Source organism: Ambystoma mexicanum, chromosome 4q (assembly GCF_040938575.1).
Source record: "Ambystoma mexicanum isolate Mex_15411 chromosome 4q, UKY_AmexF1_1, whole genome shotgun sequence".
Classification (NCBI taxonomy): Eukaryota; Metazoa; Chordata; class Amphibia; order Caudata; family Ambystomatidae; genus Ambystoma; species Ambystoma mexicanum.
In genome coordinates this window covers 50,933,286-50,954,741 of record NC_090928.1, presented here as the reverse complement: position 1 = coordinate 50,954,741, position 21,456 = coordinate 50,933,286, and the positions used below count along the sequence as shown (strand labels likewise).

The following is a 21,456-nucleotide window of genomic DNA, read 5'->3' as shown; positions in this document are numbered from 1 at the left end:
CATGATTTTGATTAAGGGGAAATGTCTGACTATTGCAACACTGAGCAGGCATCGTCTTCGTCCCAGTACTAGAGTGGTGAAATGGTATAATGTTCACTACTCTTAGTCACCTATTCTTCGCCTCAGTACTGCCAAAAGTCACATGCGAGCAAATGAGAGGAACAGCTTTATAGTAACCCATAAAGGTCGAGGAAGGGTTAAGTTGGTCCTCAACAGGAAAAGGGGTATACCGTGCTTTGCGATTTTGTACCCCACTCCCAATCCTCAAGGACCCTCCACCCAGGTGATCCTCCCTCGCTTCTCCACCCTCAGGGTCGGGAACTAAGAGAAATGGCATTTCCCATGCCCCTGAGAAGAGGGTCTAGGGGGGGTTAGAATTGAGAATACCCTCAGGTTTCTCACAGTAGGTAGATCCTGACCTAGGTCTCACAATAAGAATGTTATCAAGAAAGATGCCTTCCAACCATCCAGCCCGGTCTCACTTGGTTCGTTCCTTGCACGCTCTGGATTTCCTCTCCCTACTGTGCTATCCTTTCTTTCCCTTTCTTCTACTGTCTCCCCTCTCTTCCTCCCACTCTCCCTTTTCCCTTTTACTCTTTTCTTCACCGTTCTACTACTATGTCCTCTACTACTCTCCAATCTTCACTCTACGACTCTCCCCTCTTACCTCTACTACTCTGCGCTATCCACTTTTACTACACTGAACCCCACCTTCTTCCAGTCACCCTCCTTTCACTTTCTCATTCACTTATTTTCATTCATCCTTACTTACCCCTGTACACCCACACTTAATCTCACTTGCTCAACCACTATACCATGCATGCACTCTCGCACCCAACTGCCACTTTCTCTCACCAACCTATACCTTACCTTGCACACGTTTTTTACAATATTCCTCCTTACTCTGCTGTACTATCCTTCCTCCTCTTAGACTCTCGCCAGCTTCCTCCTTCTTTGACCTCATCCGAACAACCCACAGTGCCTTAAACCTTCGCCACCTTCTACTTCCATTGATCCCCTTCCACTGCAGACTTCAGGTGGATACCTGGCCAATCCTGGGCTTCATACAGGCTTTAAGTCCTGCCACCTTTTTGTATGCTGGTCCGCTGGCTTTCAGAAATGGCGACCTGCTACAAACAAAGTTATTTTTAGATTTTGTGGCCAGATTAGATGGAGAGCTGAAATTGGTAGTGTGATGTAGGTGGCGACCCACAGCCGCTATGCTTGTCGCTGCCTCTCTCTCTGGTGCACTGCTGGCTTGGGCCTCTACCGCTCAGAACTCTGGTTCATGAGGTCCTAAGGAAAAGGAACACTGACCAAAGCTGTGCACAATAGGTAATAGAGTAAGAATTAGAAGGCACTTTTAGCATTTGACCAGGCACAGGTAGAAGCGTAGAGACTGCTGCCCTCCCAACTCTACCTGCCTCTGGGGCAGTGCTGGCTCTGGCTAGTACCCTGGTGTTGTGTGGGGGTCTAGTTGTTGGGGGCGACGTGGGCGTCATGACTGCGTCATGACGCTCGCGCGCCCAGTTAATAAAAGGGGCTCTGCTTGCGCTGCAAAGGCAGAGCAGCAGAGCCCCCGGAAGTGGCAACTCGTGTCTGTGATTTGTGTGTGACTGGGGCCTGCCACGTGGTCGTGGCCTTGTGTGTGCGGTCCGGCCCGAGTGACCTCGGAGCCGTGACCGCTGTGGAACCCGGGGGTGACATCCCCACTTGTTGTGTACAGTGCTCGGTGATACCGAGCCCGACAGGTTGCATCCCTGTCTGAGACACGCCGGCTGCCCACCGGCGCGTCGACTGCCGCCGGGAGATCCCAGCTGCCTTGGAGGGCTGCCCTGGAGGCCGGAGGCAGCACCCCGTAACACTGGCGACGAGGAAGTCGCGCCCGCCAGCTGGTGCGTGCGGCGGGCGGTGTGTTGGGCCCACGCGCACGGCTGCAGTCGGCGGCCGTGCAAAGTCGCGCGAAGCGGCCGCTTTCAGTCAGGAGGCGGGGCCTGGAGCTCCGACCCGCGGCGACGCCCGCCGAACACCCGGGCTGCCACGGGTGAATATTTCTTTCGAAAAAAAAAGGGGATGAGGTGAGCTTTTCTGGTCGCACGTTGCTTTGCGGAGAGGCCCCCATTAATGAGGAGGCGGGGCCTGGCACTCCGACCCGCGGCGACGCCCGCCGAACACCCGGGCTGCCACGGGTGAAAGTTGCCGTCAAAAAAAAAAAAAAAAAAAAAAAAAAAAAAAAAGGAAATGAGATGAGGTGAGCCTTTCTGTGTGTGCTCGCAGGGAAGAAACAGGGGACGGGGCCTGGAGTACCTCGCTAACTGCCTGCATTTCCCCATACACCGACCGGGAGGAGGGCTCGCCATGCCCGGGCCCCAGCGTTGAACGCTCCGCTCAGACAAAAGGGGACAACAACATCTCCGCAGGCCGCAGTAGCGCCACGCCCGAGGGTTGCGGCTCCATTGGGAGTGCTCGTGCGCCCGCGCCGATTGACGGATACCTGAGCCTGGCATCTGCAAGTGCCCACTAACACGGGTGAGTGGCGGATGACGTCCTCACCTTCCCACAGCATGTCGGACGATGAAGGGGTATGTAGGGGTCAGCTGGCCCCGATACCCCAGTTCGATGTCCTTGATGCGCCGGCCAGCCTGGGGGCCCGGTGGATGGCCTGGGTGGAGAACCTAGAGCTGTACTTCGAAGCTATGGAAATCAAAGAGGCCGCCAAGCGCCCGACACTACTATACTCTGCCGGGCAGGCTGTCCAAAGACTGTTCAAGACACTAAGGCCCCGAGATAAATCTTACGGTGCAGCCGTCACAGCCCTGAACGAATACTTCAGACCCATGGTCAACAAGGACTATGAGAGGTTCAGGATGAGGTGTGCGAAGCAGGAGGAAGGGGAAAGCCTTGATGCATTCCACGGGAAGCTGCGTGGCATTGCACTGGGCTGTGACCTGGGGAACTTTGAGGAGGATGAGATCCGGGCGCAAATCATTTATGGCTGCAGGTCCACCAAATTGCGCAAGCAGGTGCTAAGAGACCCAGCGCTAACCCTAGATCGAATAATGGAGCTCGGCCGGGCCCAGGAACTAGCGGAGGCACGGGCCTCGGTCATGGACTCCTCCAGAAACCAGCTAGTGACGGAGTTCTCCACGCAGCGAGTGAAGATGGAGGAGGTGGCGGCCGTCAGTAGGTGGCCAGGAGGAAGAATGATGAGGAGGGGAGACTGGCCGAAGAGAGACCCCAATGCCGCAATATGTCAACAGTGTGGGTGGGATCTGCCTCACCCACAGGACTGCCCGGCGATGGGACAAATCTGTGGAAGGTGCGGGAAGGAGGACCACTTTGCACGAGTGTGCCTCGCTCCAGCCCCGGCCGGCATGATGGGGGCGTCAGGGGGGAGTGAGGTGAAGGGGAGAAAGACCCCCAAGGTGGCGGCGGTCAAGGTGGTGGAGAGTCCCCGAGCAGGACCATATGAGGTGGTGGATGAATACGAGGAAAATGTATTCTTCTTGTCCTGCAGTGGTGCCGAGGGCCAGTTTGATCCCGGAATCGTCTGAGTGGGAGGACCCCGTCATGGGGCCCCATGGTGTGGGGACTGGAACACACCTGTGTTTGTTTTGCAGTGTTCAAAGAAATATGTGTGGGCTGGAATAGCGGTTAGCTGGTGCGCGGACTGGAATGCACCCAATGTTTGCGGTGGGTTGTTGTTTGTTTGTTTATAATAAAGGAGGGATGTTGTGTGGGGGTCTAGTTGTTGGGGGCGACGTGGGCGTCATGACTGCGTCATGACGCTCGCGCGCCCAGTTAATAAAAGGGGCTCTGCTTGCGCTGCAAAGGCAGAGCAGCAGAGCCCCCGGAAGTGGCAACTCGTGTCTGTGATTTGTGTGTGACTGGGGCCTGCCACGTGGTCGTGGCCTTGTGTGTGCGGTCCGGCCCGAGTGACCTCGGAGCCGTGACCGCTGTGGAACCCGGGGGTGACATCCCCACTTGTTGTGTACAGTGCTCGGTGATACCGAGCCCGACAGGTTGCATCCCTGTCTGAGACACGCCGGCTGCCCACCGGCGCGTCGACTGCCGCCGGGAGATCCCAGCTGCCTTGGAGGGCTGCCCTGGAGGCCGGAGGCAGCACCCCGTAACACCTGGTACACCTCTTACCCCAGGTTGAGATGGGTCCACATCCCCTCTTGACAGGATCTGGTCCGTGACCCTGACACAATAGTTAATTTTGACTAATACACTGAAAATAACTCATTGGGGATCATGTTCAAACTCACTGTGCGGTAAAATAGGTGTCAAACGAGGCTCCGGCGCATTACGCCAGTGTTGACACCTATTTTACTGATCCAGGCCCAGTGCTGGTCATTGGGCCGGGTCTCGGTGGATCCGAGATCCGGCACCAGATATGGAGCCAGATCTCGGGATCCGGCCACAGTCAGCCGTCCAAGCCCTTGAACGGCGCTGTAATACACTTAAAAAACAAAAAAAGGAGAAAAAAAAGGGCCCGCAACGGCAGTATTGCCTTTTACCAAGGCTTTAGCACTGGTGTGTAATGCATAATGCTCTCTACATGTACAACTGGTTCCTTTCAGTTGTACATGTAGCGAGCATTGTGCATTACACACCAGTACATGTCGCAAGCATTGTGCATTACACACCAGTGCCAAATCCGGCTGGAAAAAAAGGCAATGCTGCCGTCCAAGGCGCTTTTTTTTCCTTTTTTTTTTTTAAAGTATTCCAGCATTGCTAATGTCCACTACCAGCCCCGCCCCCTCTAGACCACGCCCCTCGGACACCACTACCCCAAACACCTCCCCCACCACATGTTTTCCCTTTCCACCACTGTCCAGGTCCCTTTGTAAAAGTTGCGCACGTGGGTGGGACACAGATGGGGTAATCTGTTTACTCCTTGTCCTTCCCGCTCCGACTTCCAAACCTTTGTTTTATGCATGCATTACATTCTCACTCACGTGTAAAACCAATGGATTTCATTGTAACACCCCTGCAATAAGCATATGCTAAAAACAGGAAGATTCCATGGGAATCTCTGGTAAATGCTGTCTGAAAAGCTGCATTTGCAGGCGCTATTTAATTAAGTTTTTCACATAAAGGAGAGTAAAAATAAAGTGTAGATACAATTTCGCCTGTTTTGACTCTACTTTTAGCATTCCATTTTGCAAAATGCGAAGCCTGCACGCGGGGTAATCAACAGGTGCTAACTGCTATCGTTGGCAGTCCCCCGCGTGCAGTAAGTATTTTTTTAGAAAACGAGCCCCTGCTGTGCTATGGGGCAGAAGGTGCGTTATTGCGTACGACGTGCCTCGCAATGATTGGGCGAAAAACGGAATGTCAAGTCTAGTGCGTCACGCAAGTGGCCGATGCACAGAGTGGACTTGTAAAGTTTCCAAGAGAAGGGTTAGGGGTACAGCGGCTTCTGCACATAGAATACGGACATCCCCCACAGACATCCAGGCTTTCCTATATTTGTAGGGCTCTTTGACAGATTCAACATCATGGCTTCAAGAAACGTAAACACACCGTTCTTATTTCCTGTAGGGCGCCTTTTGGAAAAAGACCTTTAGCGCATAGATGAGAGGTATGTACAGTGACGCAGCATTTCCCCAGATGCTGAGGTTGTGCCGTGCGTGTCATCTCACTCTTAATTCCTCGTTTTTAATGCTCACCTGAAGGCCCACTCTCAAGCTTTATCCTCTTCTGCGCACACATTTTCTCCTCTGGTTTTATGCTTAGTGAAAACACAGCCGTAATAACTGGAACCACTGAAATAAGTACAAGCACTACATTGCATTACTTGAAACAATAAACCAGAAAAAACATCAGAAACGTTAAACACAACCACACGAGAGCAACCCTCCATTCACGTGGAGGTTGTGATGTTCGAATCGTACAGTGGGACAAACTGGAAAGTGCGAGGCAGTAGTGGATAAGCAGCAGGGCCCCACTTCTCCTAAACTAGCACCAGGCCACACTGGAATCAATGTTAATACATGAAATGTACAATAGCAATCATGCTGCTAGGCTTGTACACAGGGCCGCATGCAGGATGCCTCCTGCACCTAAGCACTGTAATAACAATTGTATTATGTTTTGCTTCAATCAAACTCAATTACTCGAACCAACCGGAAGGATGAAGGGCTGGGTCCCACTTGAACGATTAATATAACTTTTTATTGTCTATACTTCCCATGATACAACTAAATATTTACTGGCCAAACCAAAACCAAGGCCCATATCATCTTAAATTGGGTCATAAACTGCACCAATGTCTACGTTGGTTAACTGCGTTCTAGGACCTTATGCCAGGCTCATTACACCTTTGCTGGTCTGTAAAAAATGACAGAAAAGTTGCTGGTAATTATGGCACCAGCATTTTTCTGGACCGTCAAAGCACAAGTCTGCCGGTAGGGCCACTGATATTCCGGCAGACCCGACCTGCCGGTAGTTAAGGCCCTTACTGACAGAAAAATGCCGGAATCACCGGCATTGGTACTCCCAGTAATTCCGGCAATACCATCTCATGGAGTCCTATGGGACTCCATGGGAATGGGCACTTACTGTCACTCCACCACCCGTAAAATCCTGGTACCCAGGATACTGGTCGTCGGAGACAGTAAGACGGCTTTGCAAGTAACCCACCGGAATAACCAGCAAATTACCAGCAAATCCGTAATGAGGCTGTTAAGGATACCAAGATGTATTGAACAGCGGGTATCCCATTACAATTTAACTTTATTTGACTCATGTTGGATTTTCAAACACTGTACAAATGCACCTGCTGCTTTGGTGCAAAATGTGCCTCCCCATATTCTGGGAAGAAACTGTGGCCTAGGTCCCCACAACAATCAACTGGATGGAGAATGCCATCTAGCTAAAATTCATCAATAATTTAGTATTAATTCGGAAAGTGTGTCAAGAAACCATGTTTGGAGTTAGTAGATGAGGCTGGGGAGGCCATGGGAAATGGGTGCCACCTCCTGCTGTGTGATAAAACACTTGCCTGTGTATAGGCGCTATATAAATAAACCATACGATGAAGAGCCCAGACGAGATAAGGCAGGGTTCTCCGGGCTACCCAGGCCATCTCTAAGCAATGGTGTAAACCCCATCTGCCTGACCCATCGTCTTACCCATACCACCCAACACTTGTACTAGTTGTACCTTGTTACAAACTCCAAGCTGTCCAGAACCCTCCCTTACACCAAAGCTGCAGCAGGCTATGTAAGAACAGTTGTGGAGAATGCAGTGAACTTGCACAGGGACCCTTATACCAAGCAGAAATGATGAACAATATCTTTTACATGTCAGCCTTCTTGAAACAGAGGGACCTGAGAGGGAGCATGTAACTTTGGGGGTCCAGCTTCCTTCAAACAAATAGCATTCACTGTTGGTTTAATGCCTTTGTACCTGCGATCGGAGGTTCGCTTGTGGGGCAGAGCAAGCATTGGAGCGTTAACTTGAGGGCAATGGATGTGGAGACTGTTGGGGGTTAGCAGCGGGCTGAATGCAATCCAAAATGTCGGACAATGGTCTTAGGGGATTGGTGTATGGAGCCGCACCAGGAGGCCAAGATCAACTCAATGCTGCTCTTGCAAATATTTTGAACTGAGTGGGCTCAGAATTCGTGGTCCCATGAGGCGGATCGATATTGCTGTAAAAGCCATCTAGTTGATGCCTAGTGAGGGTATTGGAAGGAGGACCGTATGGCAATCAACAGCGAAGAGGAAGGGTGAGGGAGGACAGGTGAGGAGAGCAAACTGGAGGAGAATGTGGAGAAGCAGATGGAGGAAATATACAGTGGACAAAGGGAGAAGAGCCAGGAAAGACTCAGAGATGGGAGTAAAAGGAGGAGGTAACAATCGTAGAGAAGAGAGGAAAGACCTGGAGAGAGGAGTAGAATGAGAGTACAAGAGGTAGAGAACAGAGCAGAGAGTGGGAAAACACAGAGGGTGGAAAAGAGGGCAAAGAGGGCAGAAATAAGAAAGACAAAAAGAAGATGGAGGAGGAGGATGACTAGAGCAAAGAAGAGACAAGGGTAGAGTAAGAAGAAAAGAGAGTACAGTAAAGTGAAATAACGGAATCCCTAAGGAGAAGACAAACGAAGTTAGGAGCAAAGGTGAAGGGGGCCCTTATTGTTGCAGGGAATAGAGGAGGAGAAAAGAGGAGATCAGAGAGCAAAAGAGAGACAGGTAGGGAAAGATGTGAAGAAGTTGTCTAGATATGATCAATGGAAGGGACACCCCACCATCTTGTGTAGGCAAGGACTGTGGCAGCATCGCTGCCGAGGATGTGGCAAGGGCTCCGTTCTAATTCTTACCAGAGCCAGCAAGATCTTACAAAGTCAGTCCCAGGTGTGGTATTGTCTGAAACAAGTTGTCCTGATCTGGGGTAACCTCCCGAGACCCCTCCTCACCTCTGTCTTCCGATGAGCTGTCTCGAGACTCTTCTGTGGTCTTCTGCTTGGTCTTCTTTCCTTCCTTCTTCTTCTTCTCCTTTACTTTCCTCTCCTTCTTGTCGTATAAATAGTGTCGAGCTCCACCGGAGGCCACCTTAACAGGGTGAAAAATCCACGCCAAAGGGAACTCCTGGGAGCCTGCCCCAAAACCAGGGAAAAAGCCTCCAAGCACCAAAAAACCCTGGTAGGTGTTGTAGGGGACGCCTTTGGAAGTCTTAGAAGGGTACGACCTCTTTGATGTAGAAGATTAACTGACGTTTTCAAGTATCGGCCAAGGTACCCAGAATAGGTTTAAGGACCCAGGAGCTCTCCTATCTCTGATTCCAGGAGAGAGTATGAAGTCCAAGCAGGCAGTATAGGATTGGAAAGATCCTTCCGGGTAAACAATGAGGCGGCAGCCACGAAAAGATCTGAAAAGCGAGGAGGTAAGAAAGGTAACATAAAGTATAGGGAAGTAGCGAAACGAGGGAAAGACTGTAGGAGCAGATGGGATATAGTACGCAAGGGCACAAACAGAAAAGAACAGTCAGAAAGGCTGTCCTAGATAAATGACACGCCGTGAGGGAAAGAAACAGCGGTGCAAGCACAGAGGAAATGCAGAACGCAGACCCGCGAGAGGGAGAGCGGGAGCAAAGCCAGCGCCGTGGCTCCGGGTGAAATTGAGGAAAAGACAGGATGAACTGAGTATGAGCAGGAGCAACAGAAAGGATGATAGAGAAGAAGAGACAACACAGCCGAAACTGTAAGAAAGCAATAAGCAAGGCTAAGCAAGGAAGAACTGTATACACAGCAATAGAACGGATACAAAGCACCGTGCTGACGGCACGGTACGTTGATATATGCGCGGCAGGAATGTTGTGTGAGGACTAGACTGCAGTCACTGCTTCTCTTACTGATTTCACCAACTTGTGGGAGAGTCTGCTCTGGTGCCAATACTTTCAGGATCGTGGGATGACAGTATGCCCCCTTCTCATACTCGCTCCTCCTGGTTTGCCCGGATGGAGCCTCTGGAAGCAGTGAAGCAGCCTGGGGGCATGAATGTGACTTTGTGGTTCCCAGGTACGTTCTGACTCAGGATATCCCTTCAAATGGACCAAGTATTGAAGAATGCCTCGTCTGTATCTTGAGTCCACTAGACGGGATACTTTGTATTCCTCAGGTTCCTAGGGGGTCTTGATCTGGTGGCTTTGTCCCATCCTTTGAAATGGATCAGGGAGATATTCCTTTAAGAGAGAGGTATGGAATACAGGATGTACTTGATGGAGCTTCTTAGGTAGAAGTTGTCAAGACTATCAGACTCTTTTACAGGATTGATCTCAGAATCTGCTATGTCCTCCTCACTGCTAGAATTACTGCACAGCCCCGAAAACCATTCCTCCTCCTCACCTGATGAGGTAGAATAGTTTAGCTTCTTTCTTTGGGATTGCCGCGCTGGAGTCTTCTTCTTTGTGAGCAGATACGGTCTGCCTCGAAAGGAAGCCACCGTGACTCTATAGAGAAATTCACAGTGACTCCTCTCCGCGACAGCCAGATATTTTCAGGGGAAAAAACCACAAAGGCATAAAAAACCCAACGGTGCTTCGAAGAGGACTGTCGAATAGGCTGATCCGATGAGAGATAACCTTTCCGTAACTGAAGAAGAAGTCTCTGGAGGAGCTCTCTAAGACGGGAGTGAGGACGATAAACACAACTGCCACAAGCAGAAAACGAAGGAGAAGGAGAGGTAGATCCAGTAAGAAGAGGCAAGGAACAACGGTTAGACTAGAAGCAAGGAATGCGAGAGGGTGGAAAGGGGAAGGAAGGCGGAACAAGATCGCTGAAAGAATCACAGGATAGAGCGCACGCAACAAGGGAAAGCACAGTTGCAACGTGCTGATCCGCCGAGTAACTAATGGTTATATACATGACGGCGGCTATGTTGGAAAAAGTCTAGACCGCGGTCAAGCGTTTCAAGGAAACGTGGCGGAACAGTCCAATGGCGTCGGAGTTTCCACCTCCACCAGACTCGCCAGCTGCCAGCAGTCGTGACAGTATGCCCCCTTCGAAGACCCCTTCCTCCCGGTTTACCAGGATGAAGTCTGTGAAACTGGAGTAGACGTCGGGGGGCATGGACTTGAGTCTCTGGTTCCCAAGTATCCTCTGAGGAGGGATAGCCTTTCCAGTGTATGAGGTATTCAAGGCGCCCTCGATGGTATCGAGAGTCACGGATTTGTGAAACTTCGTATTCATCCAAAGCTGAAGTGGGCTGGATCATTAATTTGGGCGAAATTTGCTTCCTAGTATCAGGTACAAAGGAGCGTAAGAGAGAGGTATGAAATACCGGATGGATCCGTCTGAGGGTCTTTGGCAACTTTAATCGGTAGGCAACTGGATTGACTCGGGACTCTATTTCAAATGGTCCAATGTACCTGGGAGATAGTTTGGAAGGGCTAACCCAATGAGGCAAGAACCTTGTGGACAGCATAACCTTCGTGCCTGTATCCCAGGTAGGCACTTGACTCCGATGTTTGTCTGATTGTTTCTTATACCGTATGCTGGCCTCCTGTAGGCTTTGTTTAGCCGTGTCGTGAGCTTCCTTAAGCTGTTTGAGTGTAGTCTCCAAAGACGGGATGTTGGTCTCTTTCCAGATGGTAGGTATGATGGATTGAGGGTGGAAACCATACGTACAATAAAAGGGGCTGAGACCCGTAGCGGAATGTACCGCGTTATTGTACGCAAACTCAGCGGTAGGAAGTAGGGCTACCCAGTTGTCTTGTTGTTGATTGACAACGCATCTCAGATACTGTTCCAAGGTTCTGTTGAGCCTTTCGGTCTGACCATTTGTTTGGGGATGAAATCCTGATGAAAGGGCTCTCTCCATGCCCAAAGGTTTACACAAGGCCTTCCAGAATCGGGAGGTGTATTGAGCGCCTCGATCCGATACGATCTTTTGGGGCAAGCCGTGTAGCCGAAAAATATCTTTGAGAAAGACTTCCGCCATGACAGAGGCTGCCGGTAACTTGGACAGTGGAGAAAAATGAGCTAGTTTAGAATAAGAGTCCACAGTAACCATAATGCATGTACAGCTCTGGGAACTAGGCAATTCAACGATGAAGTCGGTAGAGATGGACTTCCAGGGATCCAAAGGGATAGGATCTTGGTGTAATAATCCCAATGGTCTTTGGGTGGAATGCTTGTTCTGCTGACACACCAAACACGATTGTACGTAGGTCTGTGTATCAGTCTTCATGTTTGGCCAATGGAAAGAATGTTTAAGCAATTCCAGCGTTCCTCGTATCCCTCGATGTCCAGCGGTCATAGAGTCATGACACCATCGAAGAACCTGTTGGCGGAGTTCTTGAGTGGGTAAGAAGAGTCTTCCTTGGACAAAGCATAGACCATCTTTACAGCTGACTGGCAGACTACAAGTATCCAGTGTTAACCCATTCAGAGAGGCTTCTCTCACCTCCTGCATAAAGGAGGACACCAAAGATATAATTCGGGTGTGTGGGAACATCATTTCTTTCCTGAAGGTCGAGTTAGTGTCATCACGGCAGGACAATGCATCCGCAATCTGGTTCTAGGTACCAGGTATGCAGGTTAAAGAAAATTCAAATTGAGCAAAGATGTGAGCCCATCTGGCTTGTCTGGTGTTGTAACATTCTTGTTGTTTGAGGATTTGCAGATTCTTATGATCCGTACGTATTTGAAAGGGATGAAGACTCCCTTGGAGTAGATGTCTCCACTCAAGGCAAGCCAGTTTCATGGCAAGGAGTTCCCTTTCAATGACAGAATAGTTCTGTTGATTTGGGGTCAAAGTCTTTGAATAGTAAGCCACAGGATGTTCCCGGCCTTGGTCAGATTGAAGGAGAACGGCGCCTACGGCTGCTGCTGAAGCATCGGTCTCCAGGATAAAAGGTCTTAGTTGATCTGGCTGCTTAAGAATGGGTGCAGAACAGAAACTCTGTTTCAAGCTGAGAAAACTGTTCTCAGCTTCTGCTGACCAAATAAAGGGTCTGGAAGATTTCTTTAACAAGGAAGTAATGGGAAGAGTAAGTTGTGAGAACTCTGGAATAAACTTCCTATAGATATTTGTAAGTCCCAAGAATCGTTGGATTTCTTTGATGGAAGTGGGTGACGGCCAGTCTAGTATGGCTTTGACTTTTTTGGGATCCATGGTGATTCCTTGCTCAGATAGAATAAATCCCAGATATGACAAGGAGGACTGGGCAAAGGTACATTTCTCTGGCTTTACCAAAAGGTGGTGGTGTTGTAATCTGTGTAAAACCTCTTTAACTTGGGGGATATGATCTTCCAGATTGCGGGAATACACTAGGATATCATCCAAGTAGACCACAATGTTTTGTCCCAACAGATCCGAAAACAAACGATCCATGAACCTTTGGAAGATCGAGGGTGCATTAACCAGGCCAAACGGCATCACCTGATATTCAAACAGGCCACAGGGTGTGCGAAAAGCCGTCTTCCATTCATCTCCTGCTCTGATCCGAAGTAAATGGTAGGCATTCAGTAGATCGAGCTTGGTGAAGACTACTGAGCCTTGGACAGCTTCCAAAATTTCAGAGATGATGGGCATCGGGTAGCGGTCCTTGATAGTCACTTTGTTAAGTCCCCTGTAGTCGATGCAAGACCTCAACTCCTTGCTGTCTCGCTTGGGGATAAAGAACAACAAGGCTCCTGCAGGTGATTTAGAAGAGCGGATCAGTCCATTAGCTAGGTTGTCATCGAGGTAACGCCTGAGTACTGCCTTTTCTGATAGAGGATACATCCGTACGAAAGGAACCAAGGCCTGAGGGACCAGGTCAATACTACAGTCCTCAGGTCTATGCGGAGGAAGTGCAATGGGTACCTGTTCCTGAAATACTTCAGAGTATTCAGAAAAACATCCTGGAATCAATGAATGGAACTCTTCTCCGTAGCGCTTACCGTTTTAACGGTTTCATGTGATGGTTCCGGTAAACACTCCCTTTGACAGTACTTGGAGTGAAAGCTCATTAGACTGTTAGTCCAATCCACCGTAGGATTGTGGTTCCAAAGCCAACCGATACCCAAGATGACAGGAAAATGCGCAGCATGGATAATGTCAAACAGTATCTGCTCCTTGTGTTGCTGAATAGAGACCTGTACCATCTCGATGGTGTGGGTTATGAGCCCTGAACATAAGGGAGTACCATCCACCCCTTCCACTTTCTGATCTTCTTTCTTGGCAATTCTGAGTAGACCCACCTTATCTGCCCACAGGGTGTCCAGAAAGTTACCTGCGGCTCTGCAATCCAATAGCGCCTGAGTATCGACTTCCTTATCTCTGAAACAAAGTTTGATTCCTATTACCATCAGTCGCAGATCTTCGGATGACTTTGCTGAGGTTACCGAGAGTGTGGTGGAGGAACAAGGGAGAGTCCCTCGGTAGTCTGTCCCACCAACTACCGAGGGCGTTCGTTTCCCGACCTTCTGGGAGGCACATCTGGGCAATCCCTCAATAGATAATTCGCCGAACCGCAATACAAACAGAGATTCTCATCTCGTCTCCTTCTCTTCTGCGGTCAAAGGAGGTCTGGTGGTTCCGATTTGCATGGGTTCCTCTCGGGCATTCCTGGTAGCAGGTGAGGAGGCAGGAGTGTGAGTGTCCGGGAATAAGGTAGAGCTACGACTCTTCTTCCTTTCGTTCTTTCGTTCGGTTAAACGGAAATCGATTTTGTAGAACTGCCACTAGTAGATCTGAGAAAGAGTCAGGGAGAGGAATCCTGGCAAGTTCGTCTTTAAGCTCTTCTCGCAATCCCCTGCAGAAAATCGTATACTGTGCTTGTCTTTGCCAACCAGCCTCAGTAGCCAATTTCTTGAAGGTGGATATGTAGGTGAGTAGATCGAAGTTCCCTTGGCAAACATCCAGTAAGTCCTCACTGGCTATGTGGGCACATTCTGTCCGAAGAAAGGTCTGTTTCAGAAGGTCTTTAAGGGTAGTGTAATCTTGTAGGACTGGATCGGACTGGGATACCAAAGGGGTTGCCCATGCCAAGGCGTTCCCGGTTAAGTGTGTTATCATAAAACCCACCTTAGCATGGTCCGTGGAAAAGGCATTTTGTCTGAACGTGAAATGTATATTGCAGGCTTCAAGAAATTCCTTTACCTTCCTTTCGGAGCCATCAAACTTCCCTGACACCAGGGGTAAAGGGGGTAGATCTGTAGACTGTTGTTCTCTAGCGGCTACTCTCTGCTGGAGAGCCGCGTTATCGGTCCTGAGTGTCTGGACCTCAACCTGGAGGTCCTGGACTGCTGCCACCAGCTCTTGTAATTGCTGTGGTGTGGCCATGTCTTCACTTTGGCGTTGCAAGCTGTCAAGACTATCAGACTCTTTTACAGGATTGATCTCAGAATCTGCTATGTCCTCCTCACTGCTAGAATTACTGCACATCCCCAAAAACCCTTCCTCCTCCTCACCTGATGAGGCAGAATAGTTTAGCTTCTTTCTTCGGGATTGCCGCGCTGGAGTCTTCATCTTTGTGAGCAGATACGGTCTGCCTCGAAAGGAAGCCACTGTGACTCTATAGAGAAATTCACAGTGACTCCTCTCCACGACAGCCAGATATTTTCAGGGGAAAAAGCCACAAAGGCATAAAAAAACCCCACAATGCTTTGAAGAGGACTGTCGAATAGGCTGATCCGATGAGAGGTAACCTTTCCGTAACTGAAGCAGAGGAGCTCTCCAAGACGGGAGTGAGGACGATAAACACAACTGCCACAAGCAGAAAACGAAGGAGAAGAGAGGTAGATCCAGTAGGAAGAGGCAAGGAGCAACGGTTAGACTTGAAGCAAGGAATGGAAGAGGGTGGAAAGGGGAAGGAAGGCAGAACAAGATCGCTGAAAGAATCACAGGATAGAGCGCACGCAACACAGGAAAGCACAGTTGCAACGCGCTGATCCGCCGAGAAACTAATGGTTATATACATGACGGCGGCCATGTTGGAAAAAGACTAGACCGCGGTCAAGCGTTTCAAGGAAACGTGGCGGAAAAGTCTAATGGCGTCGGAGTTTCCACCTCCGCCAGACTCGCCAGCTGCCAGCAGTCGTGACAGAAGTAGCCTATAAGCTACTGGGTTTATCTTTGCTGTGATGGTGAAAGGTCCTATATACTTGGGCGCAAACTTTCCAGTGTGAAGCCACTTGTGAAGATATCGTGTGGATAACCAAACTTGTTTTCCGGTCCCCCACTCTGGGTTCGGCCTCCTCTTGGCATCCACCCATCTCTTATATCCCTTACGGCTGTCCTCCAAAGATTGCTTGGCTTCCTGATGTGCCTCTTTGAGACTGCTAAGGAGGCTATCCACCGAAGGAGATTTGGTGGATAAAAAACTCGTCCAGGGTAGATGATGAGGGTGGTAGCCGAAAGTGCAATAGAAAGGACTCATCCGAATAGCTGAGTGCAGAGTATTATTATAGGCAAACTCAGCCAATGGGAGCAGAGCCGCCCAGTTATCCTGTTCCCGGTTGCAGAAGCATCGAAGATACTGCTCCAGGTTGGAATTGAGGCGCTCCATCTGGCCATTGCTCTGGGGGTGATACCGTGATAAGAATGCTCTTTGGATACCCAATTGCGAACAGAGGGAGCTCCAGAATTTGGAGGTAAATTGCGAACCTTGATCAGAAACAATGGTCAAAGTAAGGCCATGCAGCCTGACTATATCTCGAAGAAAGACTGGTGCTGTGGGTAATCCTGGAAGAGAGGAGAAGTGAGCCAACTTACTAAAAGTGTCAATGGTCACCATAATGGCCTTCTGTCCGTTTGAGGTGGGAAGATCCATGATAAAATCCGTACATATATGCTCCCAGGGTCTAGATGGTGGGCTTTCTTGTTGTAGAAAGCCTAACGGACGACCAGTGGTAGTCTTGTGGGCCGCACACACAGGACAGGTGGAGACGTAAAGTCCGACATCCCGATTTATGGTAGGCCACCAAAACAGTCTTTTAACCACGTCCTGGGTACCCTTCAGACACCTGTGTCCGGCTATTGGAGAATCATGGCACCACAAGATTGCTTGTGTCTGTAAGGTCTTAGTAGGAATTAACAGAGCAGAGACATGGTACCATAGCCCATCCTGCAGGGTAAGGGGGAGCGAGGACCTGTCCATGTTCTGAATCCCATCTCAAATCTCTTGCAGAAAGGCGGGAAGGAGCGCTATGAATTTATTGTTGGGAAGGAGAAGTTCTCCCTTTAATTGTTCTCCGACCTCTTGTCCTGTACTTCTCGACAAGATGTCTGCTAGTCTGTTCTCTGTTCCTGGGATGTACGTTATCATGAAGTCGTACTGAGAGAAATAGTACTCGCATCTCGCATGACGGGCGTTGGTACACTCCATCTGTTGGAGTACCTTGAGATTGCGATGGTCAGTACACACTAGAAAAGGGTGAACAGCGCCTTGCAACAAGTGCCTCCATTCTCTGTATGCTTGTTTGATGGCGAGCAGCTCCTTCTCTAGGACAGAGTAATTGCGCTTGCTCACTGTGAGCGTCCTTGAATAGTAAGCTAGAGGATGTTCTTCGTCATCCAAAGTCTTCTGGAGGACGCATCAGTCTCTGGGATAAACAGACGGGTCTGGTCAGGGCTGAACCAGTATGGGCGCCATAGTGAATAGTTCCTTCAGATGAGAGAAATCTTGTCGGACTTATCTCAAACTTCACTCCTTTCTTAAGTAGGTTGGTAAAGGGCAATACCATCTCTGAGAACTTGGGAATAAAGCACAGGTAAAAATTAGCAAGGCCAAGAAATCATTGGACTTCTTTCATGCTTTGGGGCTCTGCCCACTTCAGTATTGCTTCAACCTTTCTAGGGTACATCTGAATGCCATCTTCGGACAAGATGTAGCCCAGGTATGAAACAGAGTAGGCATCGAACTGGCATTTGTCTGGTTTAGCATATAGTTGGTTCCTCTGAAGATGACTGAGAACCTCCTTAACATGCCGGTGGTGTTCTGACAAAGTATGGGAAAACACCAAAATGTCGTCCAAGTATACTACGACAGACAGGTATAGGAGGTCTGAAAAGATATTGTCTACAAAAAGTTGAAAAACCGCCGGGGCGTTCACTAATCCAAAAGGCATCACCTTGTATTCGTATAGTCCCAAGGTGGTACGAAAGGCGGTCTTCCATTCGTCACCCTCCTTAATCCTCAGGAGATGATAGGCTCTCCTGAGGTCCAGTTTGGTAAACACCTTGGAACCTTGTACAGACTCCAGGATGTCTCTGATCAAAGGCATTGGTATCGACCCCGTACGTAAGTGGTTGAGACCACGGTAATCTATACAGGGCTGTAGTTCAATTGTACCCCTCTTGGGTATGAAGAAGAGAGATGCTCCTCCTGGCGATGGGGACTCCTGGATGAGACCATTTTGGGTATTGGCATCTAGGTACTCCTTAAGTGCTTGTCGCTCGGGAAGCGAACGGGGGGTACATACGGCCAAACGGAACTGATGCATCAGGTAGTAAGTCCATTGAACAATCCTCAGGTCTATGAGGAGGCAATATTCTTGGGACCTTATCCTCAAAAACCTCCGAATATTCTCTGTAGTGTTGTATGGCGGAGACAACCGGGTTGGTTAGAGGAACGTTCTTCCCTTCCTGCAGCGTTTCATGAGTCTTCCGAAGACAATTCTGGTAACAGAAAGTGGAATCGAAGCTCAAGGTGTTGAGGGTCCAATCTATCCTAGGGTTATGTTTCCGTAGCCACGGTATTCCTAGAATAACCGGAAAATGAGCTGCCCTGATTAGGTCAAACACAACGTCTTCAGTATGTTCACTTAACCGTACAGAAATGGGTCTGGATTCCAAGATGATGGGTCTGGAAGAAAGTGGAGTGCCATCCACTCCTTCTACAGGAATTAGACCACGGTAATCATTTTTGCATGACCATAGTCCACATGGGAACCTATTACCAACAATATGACTACCTTTTCTCTTTAGATTTCTCCAGCATGTGGGTTCTCTTCCACTTTTTTCGCTTAAACTGATGCAATACAACAGGGTGAGTTATTGTAACACCCGTATTAGTGAGATTAGCATTTTATAACGGCCCACTTCAATGTTTTTGCTTAGTTTTCTTACACTCAGCTCTCTCTTGCACTCTAGATCTTTTGATCCTACCACTGGAGGGAGTGAAAACGTAAAGGCAGCAACTTTTGCTTGTGTTATTTTCCCCCAAGGTTAGCAATTATTCTTGACTATTTTTTTCTCTAAAGAAAAGCATACCAACTGTCGTAGCAGTTCAGTCAAATAAGTATTGGACACAATATTGTAATAATAACGATGTACCATGATGTACTATGACACTACTGAATTGGGTTATAGACAAATATTAATTTGTACCATTGAATATTGAGTGCAATTCAGAAGTATCATTAAAACTCTTGACACATTTCGATTATATGATGTTGTGCATATGAACTACTCTGTACAATTTATCTAAAAACTTTATTACTTGATATTTGTTGTAGAAATCATTTGAATCTAGGCCCCTGATGAAGAGAGTGAGAATCTCAAAACGCGTTGGGCAACATGAATAAAATGTTTTATAACAAAACACCAAGTTGTTATTTTGAATATGCATGGTCTTGGAGAATTCTAACTTACTATTACTACTTACGTAAAGATTGTGAGAGCTGGCCATATACTGGGTCAGATATACTTATAAAAAGTTTTCCTAGTTTTCTAAGCCTCAGACAATGTGCAGGGGACGCGAGTTCCCCAATTTTGGAATTTTTTGTTCTATTTTGTTGCGACCTATATGGCAGGGTTGACTCTTTCTCATCTGCACCTCAAATAAACTCAAAATGTATTCACTTACCATATTTAATCATCCAGACTTATTATTACTTAGGAGTGCAGGGTATACCGGTCTATATATTCCTTACGTATGGTGTCAGGTGCGGGAAGTGAATTGAAACAAACTGGGGAACCCTACAATTTCAAAAACCTAGTCAACAAGCTTCTAGCCCTTCTGTTGCCACAAACTAATCAATATGTTTCGATATTTGTAGCAGTAGGGAGGCCATCATTCCCCCGGGGAAAAGAGGAATGATCCCTACTGATTTGGTTCTGATACCACCTCTAGGGTGCTACATCGGGTTAGCCCCAAAATCTGGCCTAGCAAAGAAGTTCAGTATAGACGTTTTAGCAGGCGTCATCGACCCCGACTTCCGAGGAGACGTAATTGTTCTCTTACAGAATCACTGCAAAGTCCCATTTGAGATACATCGTGGGGACCAGATTGCTCAGGGAATTTTGGAAAAGGCATTATTTCTTCATTTTCAAGAAAGCGAACCAGATAAAATGGAAAGAGGTGCATTAGGCTTTGGGGAAGCTGATAAACCTTCTGATATTGAAGGCACGAAGGGAGAGTAGCCCACCATCTAACCCGATCTAGCCTTCGTCCAGCTAAACGATCCTGCTCTCGCTGAGGCCTTCCTGCAGGCTATCCTGGAAGCAGAAGGTATAGAAAAAAAGAAGCTCATTTTGCTTCTTAAAGCAGGGATTGCTGTGTAGGAGGGAAATGTGAACCGCGGGATTGATAAAGACGCAGTTGGTGATTCCCAGGACCCACGAAAGGTTGTACTGGAGATCACACACTCGCATTTTACCGGGGGTCACTTAGGACAAACAAAATCCCAAGCACACATCTGTGGGAAGTTGTATTGGCCAGGTATCCAGGCCTATATAAAGACCTTTTTTCCAGATGTGTGCAATATGTAAAAAAAATAGCCTACATCTCACCTTACCTGCCCCTTTGAATCATAGAAGTCCCTTTTTCCAGAATTGGAATTGACATTATTGGACCTCTAGTAATTGTGGCTTTTGCTACTAGATACCCAGAAGCATTCCCCATGCAAAATAATACGACTCAGCAATTTAATGAGCAAGCTCATGGTAGAAGTCAAAGAGCTACTGCACATTACCACCCTATGAACGTCTGTGTACTACCCCCAAACCGATTTATTGGTGGAAAGATTCAATAAAACCTTAATAAAACCTTAAAATTAATCCTGCGGAAATGAGTAGATAAAGACAGGAAGGATTGGGACCGAATGATCCCATGGGCACTATTTGCAGTGAGGAAAACCCCACAAGCCTCTACAGGAGTTTCACCTTTTGAGTAAATTTATGGCATAGAACTCAGAGATGTCCTGGACATGCTCCAGAAACCTGTGGGGGGAACGAGAAGAGGCCCCCATTCTCATCTCACCAACCACTACCCGAAAACGAGAACATATGAGACTTGTCCAAGATCTAGTCAACACTCATATGGAAAAAGCCCCAAGTTAACAAAAGTCCAACTACGATAAGAAAGTAAGCTAACATCATGTTCTATGGGACAAAAAGTATTGGTCCCATTACCCACCTCAGAGAACAAGCTTGTTTCTAAGTTGCAAGGGCCCTATGAAATAGAACGAACGGGAACCTGCACTTATAAAGTAGCCCAACCGGACCGAAAACAAAAGGTCCATTTATATCACATGAATCTGCTAATGGAGTGGAAAGAGAACGTGTCAGTCACCCATGTCAAAGTACTATCTTGTTTGACAGTGAATTGGAAATCAGGGAAGGTGACTCGTGCTCAAACCACTATCAATTGTAGAACTATGTAATACTGGGAGTATATATCACTATGACAAATCAATCAATGTGAAATCGAGGATTTAATTTTCTCTGATGTACAGCCGACAAGTGTTTCGACCACCTGGTCGTTCTCAAGGCTGTGAGTAGTTATCAACATAATATTTGTGTTCTGAAGCAGCTCCCAGCCTTCTTTGGTTGACATGCTAGGTTTATTACAGCTTCTCAGGACACCTTCACAAGCAGTTACATAGTCCTTAAGTAAGTTACATTAATAGGACAGAAACACTGGCAGCCCATCACCCAGGCTTCTGGCTGACTACCTGCCCAACATAGAACCTTCGCTCAGGCATTCCGACACTCAGACACAAACACTCCACATGAGATC

General features: G+C 48.2%; 1 protein-coding gene across 2 annotated transcripts in view; it reads right to left on the bottom strand.

The window, feature by feature from the left end:
* The window catches only part of LOC138467452 (uncharacterized), a 665,424-nt gene that overhangs the window by 67,929 nt on the left and 576,039 nt on the right, over positions 1 to 21,456 (bottom strand). For both annotated transcript variants that reach the window (XM_069607453.1, XM_069607454.1), the window contains one exon: positions 5,679 to 5,774. In XM_069607453.1, coding sequence (XP_069463554.1) covers positions 5,679 to 5,774 — 96 coding nt within the window. The remainder of the gene's footprint in view (positions 1 to 5,678; positions 5,775 to 21,456) is intronic.